General features: G+C 42.1%; 1 protein-coding gene across 1 annotated transcript in view; it reads left to right on the top strand.

The window, feature by feature from the left end:
• The first annotated feature begins 147 nt into the window (after positions 1 to 147).
• Positions 148 to 13,701, top strand: part of LOC110975896 (alpha-1,3-mannosyl-glycoprotein 4-beta-N-acetylglucosaminyltransferase A-like) — a 40,776-nt gene continuing 27,222 nt past the window's right edge. The window contains exons 1-3 of the mRNA XM_022228767.2: positions 148 to 3,799; positions 4,425 to 4,622; positions 10,270 to 10,416. Coding sequence (XP_022084459.1) covers positions 3,715 to 3,799; positions 4,425 to 4,622; positions 10,270 to 10,416 — 430 coding nt within the window. The 5' untranslated portion in view covers positions 148 to 3,714. The remainder of the gene's footprint in view (positions 3,800 to 4,424; positions 4,623 to 10,269; positions 10,417 to 13,701) is intronic.

Raw genomic sequence — 13,701 nt, 5'->3', positions numbered from 1 at the left:
TTTGCAAGTTTTCTGTGTGCTTGTAGAGAATCCGCTCGGATGCTTCATGTGTTCAATATTGCCTTTTGATATGAAACCTCCACGAGCCACGAATGACGACAACTTGCCGGTCCGTGATATCACAGTACGCGGTCCGTCAGACCGAAGGCATCGTGCGCCAGATAGGATGCGCAACTGACTGGGACCCTCCGGGGGGGGGGTAGAAAGAATATAAAAAGAAAGAAAAATCTCTCTGACTGTAAACGGGAGATACTTTCGCTCGGTTGCTGTGGCGACGGTCCTCCGCGCTCACCAATTAACATAATAAGGATGAGCGGGATTTGGCGGGATGCAATGTCTGGCTAATGGACTGCTAGCGCTCCGGGCAAAAACAATCGGACGGACGTGCGCATCATACAACGGGCGACTGGCTAATGAGGTGAGGAGCAATCACTGCTCAAGAGTCAGAATGGCATTTGAATAAAGTGCCGCGTAAAAGAAGAGATTTATGAGTAGTTCGCTCACGTAAATGATGAATGGTTGATTAATCTGTGCGGCGATTTTCCTCTGAACGGTTTGTATGTACACAACTTACTACATGAAAACATGCTAGTCGAAGTTCCTGTTTGTTTTGTCGCTTTGGTTTTGTTTTTCGTTTTTGCTTCTGTCCTTTTATTAATAAGGAGTTATTTTTAGTCGTACATGGCAAGGCTTCAGTGCAAGGTTGGACGTGAAATAATGTAGTAATGCTTACAGAAATCGATGCAGTTCATTCAGCTCTGTTTACAAAAATTGTTTCAAAGCATTTTGTCGGGTGACTTTTAAGCCAGTAAAGTACCTTCTATGGTCGATAGAGATCATTAGGTGATACAGGGACAGACAACTTCGTCCATTTTGGTCGGAAGTATGAGCCCCGAGCTGGACCAAGAGAGGGCGCACTTTTCCTAGCAGCGGAGGCTCCTCTGTGAGGAACTCTACTTCGCTGGTTCACAAACTATTATGAAATGCACACGTTACGGTCGTGTCGCCAACAACAAAATGTACACTCGCGACCAACGTGGCTCTTTTCAACTGATAATGGGGCGGTTTTGCTCAAGGTGGATACTGCCCCGGAAAAAGCAAAGACTACCGGTATACAAACAGTGACAAATTATGCAGTCCTGAACAGGGGTGATTGGGCAGGATTTTTTTTCTGCTCGCTTAACTAACTTGGTGTATGTGTTGTATGCTTTCTTACCAGCAAATCCAGTGTGCCAAAAACTTAATTTTGATTTTCATTGTTGTTTAATGGCCCGTTTATGTTAAACTTATATTAGAAATCGGGATTTTCGGGCGATAAGTATAAAAAGGCAATCATATTGCTTGCCACTGAGCAGTCTGTTAAAATCTGCCTATCCATTCAACCGCTTTGACTTGATGAAAGCTCATCGACAGTAAAATAACCTGTGTGTGCATAGCGATTGCTGTGTGAGGTTCTTGTCTGAGCGCAATAATACATGTGTTTTTTATTTTCATTTTTTTCTACCAAAAGTGAATTACCCCCTTGTCAATTACAAAATAACGTGACACAAGTGTGCAAGCAAACGTGTTCCGTTTATCGTCTCTTTCAGAACAAATACACTCACCATGGAAACGGCACATTGATTGATGATAGCAAAAAAATGACTGGAGAACTGAGAATAACATTTCTTAGTGTTTTCTTTTCTTGGATGAAACTATAATGGACATTCCTATTGAGGTGGATCTGGGTGATAAGGTTATTGTTTCAGTTGCTAAATCTTTGAAATTCAGAGAGAACTTGAAATGCAGCTCTGCTTGTCAATGGCAGTATATACTAGCGATTTCGTAAAAGCCGACCAAATTAACTGTGTTTGATTTTCGTGATTTCTTGGCGTGTGTGCGCTTTCCTGACATGCCTGGCACTTGGCAACCAAGAACAGTCGCGTTGCTCCCGATATATGGCTACACGGCCAAAGTCCGTTAGCTCCGTTGGTTTGTTTTGCCGCCTTGTCAAGAAATAACTTCCTTGGTCTCTGATTGTAAGGCGTTACTCTTACAGTGAAACGAGGGTTTGTCATGACTACGAATGCGAATTTATTTGGTGTATGTAAAAATGGAACGCCGTACCAACGGTGGATGGTGAGCATTATGGATTTCAGAGATGATACATTGGGGGCGGCAGACTTTCAGTCTGTCGATTGAGGATAACGAAACGGACGCAAGGCTCTGAATCCAGGCCAAATTTTGACCCGTAGATGGCGCCATCCAATCACACGTGTGCTAAGTGTTGTTGCTTGACACAAGTGCATGTGTACACACAAATTTCGTCTCAATTTGTTTAATTACCTTCACTGAAGTGTAGACTCTCATTATAGTCTTGTGGCCATAGTGCAGTTTAACAAACGCAAACTGGTGTCGCTGTTGTTTGGATTTCTCAGCTTGGACTCAAACTAGACGGCGAGCGCTGAATTTATCCCATAGTTACTAGCAGAGAGGTATAATAGAGTAGCGCCAACTTCAGGCTTTGGAACCAAAATGGCCGTTCATTGTGCGTACAGGACTGCACTCAGCTACTGGGAACCAATTGTCCACGTGCACCGACGCATAATCAATGCACCATTTTGGTTCTAACAGTTGAGACACTCATGTTGCAGGCTCGCTCTATAAACAGCTCTTGCAGTGTGTTATCCAGGGAGTCCAAAGAGCAAAGGGGGAAATGGTGCCAGAACCTTCCACTGGACATGTACAAACCAGACCAAAACCTACCAGGTGCACCTATGCCATAGTGTCCCGCTCCCAGAAACACGCCTCGTATATCATGAGCTAAAAAAATTCAAATGAGCACTCCCAATATTGTTCGCTGGGAAGATGATCATTTGAGGAAAATAACAACATTGCAGACTGGGTCTACATTCTAGAATGAGTCTTGAGCGAAGATCGCAGCTGGAATCTTTGATTCCATCATCATCATCAGCATCATCATCGTCATGTCCTTCAACAAGAGGGCCGTGGAGGCAGCACGGCATTTTTCGACAATACGTTTCCATTTCACCTTATCGTCTAGCAGCCCGAAGAAATTCCATGGTGTCAGGTTGAGGCCATTCTTTAATATCTCTCAAATTTACCCCGTAAATCTGCAGGTTTACTCTCCTGTAATTTCTATACCCGTGCATATCTTTTTTATTTTACGGAGGGTCAAATTTTTTTATCGTTAAACTATAAGGATTGCATTTAATTGTTAGCGCTCACTCGCCAAGAGATCAACTCGAGATCAACTCTTCTAGTTCGGTAAGGTATCATACACGCGTTATAGCGCCCTCAAGAATGGATGTTCGCTACACGGGACTTGCGTATGCTATGATATGATACGAAGGCACTGTGCACAGACAGTATTGTACAGTCCTGCTATTACTAATGCGTGCGATCGATATAGATGCGGATGTGCCGGCAGGCGACCATGAAAATTGCTTCAGTATTACGTCTTACAGTCGTCTTCTGGCACCATTCAAACATGGTGTAACATCGTTTTACATTTTGATGGTATGATTCGCCCAACATCGCCGTGAATTGGTTTTGGGGAACGGGAAAGGCCACCCAGAGTTAGCCTTAGCGGCCGGCTAGAGAGCCCGGAGCATAGGGCCTACACGTATGTAGGGTTGGCCTATCGTACCGTGCGTGTGGCCGAAGCTTGAGCTGAGGGTTCTGGCACCCGCAGAGCGCTGATCGGGTGGACCCATGGGCCCAAGAACGCGAAAATTCTGGCTTGTCTTCTGCTCCGTTTTTGCCACGTTTTCCATTTTCGCTGTGTTCAACCGCACAGGTGAGTACCCTTATTTTGTGCTGAAATACTAATTATTATGAAGACTTTGACGTGGACAGTGGTCATGGTGGTGGATGCGTTTATTGTTACATGTATTTGCAGGGCAAGGTCAAAATCAAAGAAATATCCAGTATGACCAATCATTGCCAATAAGGACACGTACATGTACATATATGCTGTATACTGGTATAGTTACCATGGAAATGATATAGCCTTATACAGGGAAAGGGTCCCCCCTTTTCATGTTTAATATGACTTGGAACTACCAATAAATGTAAACCGATGAGGACGTACTTGTTAAAGAGTGAAGAAATGTCAAGTTTTCTTTAAAGATACATGTACTGAAGAGTGTTCCTGTCATGCCCCATCTGTACGAGGTCTAAGATGGTGGCTGGAATGCAACTCTTTCCCATTACAATTTAATGGGAATGTCTCTTGTTCTGCCGCTAAATCAACCTTAGGGCTACTTGTTAGTCTGGACTCAGTACATGTATGTACATGTAGGCCTATTTAGAGTTGAAACCATGGAACACTGGCCATGATCAAGGAAGTGTTAATGGCAATGCTATATCAATGGGAATATGCGCATTGAATGAATAGTTGCCTCCTTGTGTTGTCATGACAGACAATGACATGTATGAGTACACTGCCAAGCTTCAGGAGATGCAGGTCCGTCTACGTAACACAGAGCTGCAGAGTGACACCCGCAAAGCTGAAGTCAGGCATCTCCAGAGGGAGATCCAACAGTTGAAAGAGGATGTCACACGACGGAACATCTCCAGCAAGCTGATGGAGTCTGAGGCCAGCCATGACACATTAGCAAGTAAGATTAAAAAGTTCCAATAAGTCACAGAAATGGCATGCGGAAATTGTATTTCATCAGTATGTTAAATGATTTGAATGATACAGAGGGAAAAAATGATAAAAAGAGCAAAGAGCAGTGTTTGTGTCAGTACTACAACACTTCCACAGGTACAGGTATTTTCATGTAGTTCAGTACAAAATCCAGAACAATGTAGTTAACCCGAACAGTCCTCAATCCTTCACCTGTTTGAGGATTGAGGACTGTTAGGGTTAAGGGACCAATATAATGGAGCTGTGAAGCATTCGCTGAGTAGTGAGCATGAAACATTTAATCAGCAAATATACTGATACTGCACCATCCAAAATACCATAGCATGCGAACATATGTACTGTATGTTACTCGTTGCTGGTTCGGTTTGGAGTTTGTCTGGTTTTTGGACTGATTGATTGATTCATTTTGGGGAGGAGAAATGGGTACATGTACATTGATTTGCAAAGCTAAATTGTCTGTTTCACCATTCCTTGGAAAGTGCTCAGTGCCCCGGGACTGGGCAATCATATTGAAGTGATGAACACTGCGAGAAACTTCGGCTGGTAACTTGTCTTTCTCAAATAAATGTTTTCTGCACTAACCAAATGTCTGTGTTTGGCAGAGTCATGGTGCTGGACCCAAACACAAAGCCAGCTGATTCCAACTGGCTATCCGGTAGAATGAGCCAATGTAATGTTCCAGCAGCGCATGCCAAGAATAAAGCGTGCCGCAGGTCATTTAGACAGTGCGGCCCCTATGTGGACTTGCACGCATACGCACTCTCTTCCCGAAGGACCTTCCTGTTTGGAAATACCAAGCTGGCTCATCAAATGTTCTCAGTGTCTTGTTCCACAGATCCCCATCCAACAGGTTGCTAATGCTTCCTTCAGGATTTTCAGCAGAGTCCATGGTGTGCATGCACAGTAGCTAGGGTTGCAGTGACTTAAAATACAGTACTGTCATGCTGTGTTTGCATGTGTGCTTTCCAAGGGGGGCTCGATGGGTTGTGTCCTACATGACTGCCGTATGTTATACGTGTATATTTCTGCACATTCCCGTCAGCCAAACATTGGGATTGAACGTGGATATTGGATGTATCCCCTCTGTACATGTACACTCTGTATCGGAATCAGGTCAACTCCCCCCCGGCCAACTCACCCCTTACCGACTTGCCCCCTTGCCAACTTGCCCCGGACAATCTCACCCCTTACCATCTCGCCCCTTTGGCAACTTGCCCCCCAGACGAGTCATCCCCTAGCTGAGCTGCCCCTTGCTAACTCGCCCCCTGGCAAACTCACTCCCTCACCAAGTCGCCCCCTCAGAGGAGAGTCAGCATGTACTTTGTTAATTATTGATGTGTGCCAGACAATGAATACTGATAAGTTTAGCGTGCTTTACAATTAGTCACTCAACCAAATGCAGGTTTATTGAATAATTCTCAATAATTACAATAATGCAGACCTATTATCACTTTGGAAATGTAGAAGTTCCAAACCAACGGACTCTCCTCTGAGGGGGCGACTTGGTCAGGGGGCAAGTTTGCCGGGGGCGAGTTAACAAGGGGGCGACATGGCCAGGGGGCGAGTTGGCTAAGGGCGGGATAGTAAGGGGTGAGTCGGTCAGGGGACGAGTTGGCAAGGGGGCGAGTCCGCTAGGGGGTGATACGGCCAGGGGGCGAGTTGGCTACGGGCGGGATAATAAGGGGCGAGTCGGTCAGGGGACGAGTTGGCAAGGGGGCGAGTCGGTAAGGGACGAGTCGGCCAGGGGGTGAGTTGACCTACAATCTCTGTATCAGCAACTGATTTGTTTGATAGACCAAAATTATTTTTTGCACAAAGTGCAATCGAGCTGAAATTCACTAGGCAGAGCACTCCATCCATGTTGCTTGGAGAAAAATCAAACAAAACAAGTCAAAACAATGACCTGTCATCCTTACCACAAACTCCAACTTGAAAGAATGATATCAGATGGGAATTTTCAAACACAAAATGAGGTGTACATTGTAAGTTAAGCAACCCACTTTTAAAGTTTGCCTCAACCCCTTAAAATTGTGCTTGTCAGAAAGTGATAACATCAAGGAGACTTGTCAGAGCAACCGTTTGAGGTCAAACCAATTCCTTGCAACTTATGAAACTCTCTCCAAATGTTTGATTGTTGATATTCCATTCCTTTTAGAGTCATGTGCAAATTGCCATTCAAATGAAGTTGCAAGGCGGTAAGTCACATGGCAGATGTGCAGCTCTCCTGACTGTGAGGCTGCCTGTAGACATACGTGTAGCGTACATGTACGGGGAAATGACTACAAGGTATAGGTGTCCGTTCTTGGCAGAAATGCATCCACATTCGTCATGTACTGTACAAACCCTCCTATGCTGAAGTCACTCTTTGGGTCATTTGGTGAACACCTCAAAGAAGCACAGCTGTGTTGTGTTGTGCACTGCATCAACAGTCCCTCACAGGAATATCAGATTGCACTTTTGTGCTGCCCAACAACTGTGCCTCATTGTTTCATGTGCATAATTGTGCAGTAAACCAAATGCAGTGAAGAGGACTGCACAAAACACCCTGTGTCATTTTGTGCTGGCAACCAACTGTGTACACACTGAACCTGTGCATGCTTGGGTTCCATGTAGAAAATTCATGCACAAGAGTGACTGCGGGCACTCGTGCATATTTGTGCTGTAAAACCAAAGGAGGGATTTAACAACATGGCCGGTTCTGTCCTATAGGGTCTGTACTTTGAACACCACAGTCATGTTTTTCCTACAAGTACACGAAGCTGCTAAGATGATTGCTGGCTGTCGGTGCAAAAGTAAAACGATAATCTATAAAGTATTAGAAATCCCATGCAGCTATCAGAACATCATCTTATTACAAGTACCGGTACTACTAAATACTAAATGAAAATACAACCCTATTTAATGGGACAGATGTCCATTTGGAATGAATTTGAGGTAAAATCGAAAAACTAATCTAAAGGTGGTGTATTTCTGCAAATTTTGGCCACCCATACAAGTTGTAGGCAAAATGAGAGTGGTCTGTAGCTTTGTTGGGAACCTCTGCTCTGCAGGAATACGGTATCTGAATCGTGTTTAACTTGGAGAACCTCAGTTAGTCTTTGAAAGACAGAGTACTTCTCCAAACACGTTGAGGTGTCCCTTGCCTTTTCTAAATAGACCTGACAGATACATGTACACTGAACCGGTATAGGGTTACTACCTGCATACATGATATACATGTACATGTATCAACAGAGCTGCTGAGGTCTGGTTCCACTTGCTTGTTTAAAGTAGATACATGTACATGTACAGCTAGTGATACAACCGCATCAGCAGTACATGTACTAATGAGGACAACTTTGTAACCTTTTTTGTATGTAATGCGTATTGTATTTGAACAAGTCAGAGGAATTGATTACAGCAGAATGCCATACACTACATGTATGTATGTGTACTAGTACATAAGCATTGTGGGTAATTCCAGAAATTGGGGGTCCAAAAGTGTGACATTTTTGTGTCCCTGTTACATCTGACCTTTGATATTGGACATGGAAATATCACTGGAATTGATTTCAAACTGTTACTACTTGTTTGGCAGGTAATTTTCATTGATTCATCCTCTTGGAAATTAGAGAATGAGTTCCGAACTTACAAAATCACACGGTGTGTCAGATGTGACAGGGACACGGAAAAAAGTGGACCCCTAATTTCTGGAATTACCATTATCCATAGGTGAACAAAGAGAGAATTTCTCACAGTAATGGAAATGTGTGATTCCATTTCAGAGGTCATTATTATGAAAGTGTAAACAAAGCTTAGTTTATTAGATAATAAAAGAGGGAATAATGATAGAACTGGTAATTTATAGTAAATTTTGGAAAAATTGCCCTTTGTATGAATTAACATACATGTACCAGTGAACTCAGTAAAGGAAATTGACACCTTTTTTACTTTTGCCTGGCATTGCCCACATACTTGTACGTGTACTGTACAACTACAGTACATGTATACTTCATGCAAGGGTACATGTATCAATGGTAAGTTTAAAAGAGGGCCATAAAGGAAGGGGAACATTGAATTCTTTAATAAGTTTTTGTATTTTGTACTTTTGTGCCAAAATTTAAGGCATTTTTCAAAAATTGCATTTATTAAGGAAGTAATGTGCAGATGTACCGGTACATGTACAGTTCCCACCCCCATTTTGTTTAATGGCAGTCAAGCCTTCAAAAGGCCAGAGGCTTTGCCATGTCTTCATTTCCGTATTTTTTCTTCAGTGTACAGGCAAAGTACATGTACATACATGTACATGTATATATACATGTACCGGGATGTACCATTATTATGTTTGGTATTGGCATGCATTAATGAATGGAACAGCAGCATTTTTTTCTTTGGCATTGGCTGCCAAATCCTTAAAAGGATGAGTTTACAGTGGTTCCACATATGAATTTACAATCCTCAATATATAATGGGGACGTGTACATCATGCAAACATGTCTGTGAGGATTTAATGGGTTATTGAAAAGTGGTCACAGTATGGCATGGTGGGTGCATAATGAGGACCCCCCATATTTTAAAAAGCCCCTAAAGGCGTGCATTTTTAATGGCTGTACATGTACCGTACATCACAAACTTGTTTTCTCTTAACATTGGTAGGTCCATGCTTATATGACGAAGTGTGCAATTCGTCATTTCAGTAGCGCATCTGCTGGACTACGTCAAACATACATGTATTGTTGATCCTACAGTAGTCATCTTTCTCCAGCACTACCGTGCTGTTTGATTATCGGAAACTGAATATTTTGACAAGTTCTGCGCTTGTCCCTATTGTCCTCAAAAATCACATCTTCGATCCTAGCAAACACACTGGTATAATTCAATACTTTACTGACACTTACATTTTCACAGAAATTGATTTTGTCAGTTTGATTATTGGAAACTGAATATTTTGACAAGTTCTGCACTTGTCCCTATTGTCCTCAAAAATCACATCTTTGATCCTAGCAAAAACTCTGTTATAATCCAGTACTTTCTTGACACTTACATTTTCATAGAAATTGATTTTGTTATTTTTGTTTACACCGTTGCAAAATGTGCATGTGTTGTCAACAACGTTATGCAGGATTTCAATGGTCCCTAGGGGGTTAGGCTTAATTTGTCTGCAAAATGTTTTATCTGTTTGAATCTGATAATTAATACATGTACATGTGTAGTTTAGAGGTTAGAAAAATTGAAACAAACCTTTCAGTAGACTGTCATTGATAAATTTAGTCACTGCTTGATCCCTGTCAGATTTTGAAAAATCCACCCAGGGATTTGAAGGATTTTGCAAGGTTGAGGAAGATACGTTGTATGCGGACAAGATCCATCCACTGTAACTTTACATGTACACGGGGCTTGATGCCCCTTGAAAGTTCTCAAGTGCAGAAATTTGCTTTGGGGTTCCAGCACCGTCAGAAATTCTGGAGGATTTCACAGGGTTCCAATCAAAGTTGCCAGAGGGCATACGGTACATTGTAGACTTACAAGGTACATGTAGATTAAATACGGGTAATACGTGTACCTGCAATTGGCTGTCCTCATGGCAAGTTTGACTCTAATTCTGTTGCTGTCGGCATTTACTTCCCTCCCAACAGACTTACGGTTGCAGCTTATGCAAGGGCGCAATGATGGCAACTTCAGCATGATGCACTTGCCCACCATCCTTCAGTACATGCCTCATTTAATCGGTAAACCAGCCAGCCTCCAGCCTGCATTTCAGCTATCCAAGGGCGTCACACAAGGTGAATTGTCTTGCTGTTGTGCCAGGGATGTATGTCTGCATTACCCCTTTGGGTGTAAAGCTGGGTATTTAGCACTTTGTTGCTTTGGTTGTACACACTGCTGTGGGCTGAAGTAAACATTTTATGCACCGTTATTTGCTTAATCTTTTACCCTCCCCCATCCTTCATCCTTTAGCCCATTTCTAGGAGCGTGTTCTAGACTCTTGTTATAGTTGAAGATTTCTCCTTCTCTGTGCTTTCTTATTCCATTTTTACCTTTGTGTGAAGTGTTAATTTCACCAAATGCAATCATATGTGACCCGGTACATGTTTGCAGCTACGTGGTCCAAGTCTACCTAAAAAATCAATTTCTTCACAGCCACCCTCTGAACTCTGCATTGTGTTACAACGTCGTCATGCAGAGGCTTGTCTCCACAATTTCCCCAAACTTTCTGGGACTGGGCAGAAAGTACATGTAGCCATCCCATTGATGGTTTCAACAGTTGCTACATGTATCAACCATGGACATAATTGTCAGTTCTTCTGCCACTAGGCATGTGCATACAGTATGTCGATGTTCATTAAGCTTCAGATGTTGTAAGCAATTACTTGTACATGTATCTTCCACAATACTGCCAGACTGTGAATGGACCATACCAACAGTATTGTTTCGCAGTGGATGGACTATATCCACAGTGTTGTCTAGCTGTGGATGGAATGCATCCACAGTTCTTGGTGTGGATGAACCACATCCACAGTACTGCCCGGCTGTGGACGGACCGTATCCAGTGTTGTCTGACAGTGGATGGATCTATATCCACAGTATTTCCTGGCTGTGGATGGACCATATCGAAGACAAAAGAAGAGCATCCGGGGTTGTTTGTTACGTTCAAACAGTAGTTAAGCAGACTACAAGAGATATTTTTGATTTTCATAGTCACAAACAAAAAAGCAGTACATTCCCTGTGTTAGCATGCTTGAGAATTAGGGTAGTCAGTTCCAGTTAGTCACAGTACAGAATCAATTTATAGGACTGTTGTCCGTCCTCATAATGATTAATTTGTGTGGTCTGGTTTCCAGTGCACATGTACATGTACATGTATGTATATACACATAGTACATGTACATGAACCAGTACAGTACATGTGCTGCTAGCGTTTCAGTTACATCTGGATACATGATCAAATTTAGAGAGAAATTTTTTTGTTTGTTTTTTTCAACACATTTTCAAAAAAACTTGTACAGGTACCACTATTTCATGTTTTTCTCATTGAAATTATGATTATCTAATTGTGAGTATTTTTCACCATCACACTTGTGTGGTACCGTATTTTGACACAGTTGCCATTTTCATAACATTTACACATGTATGGCTGACTTAATTATAGTTAAATCTGTATAGCTACAAGTACATGTACATGTATCTATACAAATAATGAATGTTTATGTGTGCAATGGTAGGCTCGTTGAATGGAACATCTCATCTTTCAACTCATGAAAATATTCTTTCATTGCACGAATGAAAAACATTCATTATTTGTTTTATATAACATCTAAGTAGATTTTTGGCATTTGATTGGAGGATAACATTCATAAAATACATGAATATAAATAAGGTACTTACCTTCTGTCATCTGCTTTTTGCTGGCCCATTGTATAGATTTCTTCAAGCTTGGTGTCCAACTGAAAAGTTCTAGAATGCGAAAAGACAAAATAGCATGTACATACTTACATGTACATAACAATGAATCACCTAAGAAAAGAAACATGAAGTCATTTTTGTGTGCAAAAATCATTGTCATACCAAGGTCATAGTGAATTTTTATTGGTCGCAAACTGATCACGTGATGTGCTACAAGCGTGCATGTAACATTCACAGGTCTCGCGCACTGGCGATGTTGTCAGACCACAAAAAATGATAACGGCGATCTTTCCCAGTTGGTGTTTCGTGTCTACTGCATTGTAATTGTGTGATCTTGGGTAGGAGGATGGATAGCTGCGGTGGTACTAAAAGGCATGAATTATTGTAGGAGATGTGCTCTGTGTGGGGGATATGAAGCATGGTGTCTATTCCCATGTGCACTCTTACCATGACGGGGTCCCCCCCCGGGTTATTAGACTTTTGTTCGTGCTCCCAGTGATTTGCTCGTGTAACATGAGTATGCTATGATCCCTGTTTCTGCAACCCGAATCGCCATTGCTGTTTATGTAAAACATGCCATTGTCTTTTTGTCCGCTCTTCAATCTTGTCAATTGGTGTAAATAATTTCTTGATATTCAACCAGTCGACAAAACCCCCAGTGCTTTATGAATTCCAGGTTTCTCTGTTCAACAAGTTTGTTATTAATCCTAGATTTCCCCCCTGCAAAAAAACAAGAGGTAAACAAAGGACATCACAATCAATCATTTTTCCTTGAAATTTAAAATCTAATTTACTGTTCACTTATTTCATTTTGTCAAAGTATTTTAATTTAGCTGGCATAAGATCCTGCCAGTTAAATCTATGACCTTGGTATAACAAAACAATTGTTGCTTGCGGTGATGAGGTTCAGGGGTTTTGTACACCCGCAAGGGCAAATGACACCCTCGGCTTCGCCTTGAGTGCCATTTGCCCCCTCGGGTGTACAAAACACCATGGACCCCTACGCTGCTGGCAACAGTTGTTAAATGTAACATTAAATTCTCTTTCTTGGAATACATCACAGTTTTGCTCATTAATATGGAAATATTCATTAGCATAAAAACCAAAATGGCAGCAAAATACCCTTTAAAATAGTGAAACAAATTGAAAATGAGGTTAACTGAGATGTAAAGGTCATTTTGGGGGTTTACAATTTTAAAAGCGCATTGCAGCTACCCATTTAAAGTTTCCACCATAGCATTGGCCAGCACCCTGAAAATCTTTCTGAAATGTGGCACTAGTGGTGATGTTGAACATTTCATGTTGAAATGTAAAACTTTCAATTTCCAGAGACAGTCTCTTCAGAGGGCACTTGGCTTAACAACTGCACAAACACAAATAACACACATCCTTGATTTTGCTGATGTTGTGCATGGACAGAAAGGGGAGTGTTGGTGGTTGGCTGGACTCGGTGTTTGCACTTCATCATCTGCAGGTGTCGTGGACCCGAGAAGAACCTGATTGGTCCCTGGCCTTTCATTGCACAGTACACGATCCAACCTTGCAGGGTACCAGTGACACTGCATATCTGGAAGATAATCAGTACTTCCCCTGTCCTGCCTCCATGCCTTTACTGACAAGCGATCGTTTTTTTGCATTTGCCTTTTGTTTGTCTTTTTAGTCCT

This window comes from Acanthaster planci, linkage group LG02 (genome assembly GCF_054643075.1).
Source record: "Acanthaster planci isolate LZ-2023a linkage group LG02, COTS_SCS, whole genome shotgun sequence".
Lineage (NCBI taxonomy): Eukaryota > Metazoa > Echinodermata > Asteroidea > Valvatida > Acanthasteridae > Acanthaster > Acanthaster planci.
This window is presented reverse-complemented; position numbering and strand designations above follow the sequence as displayed.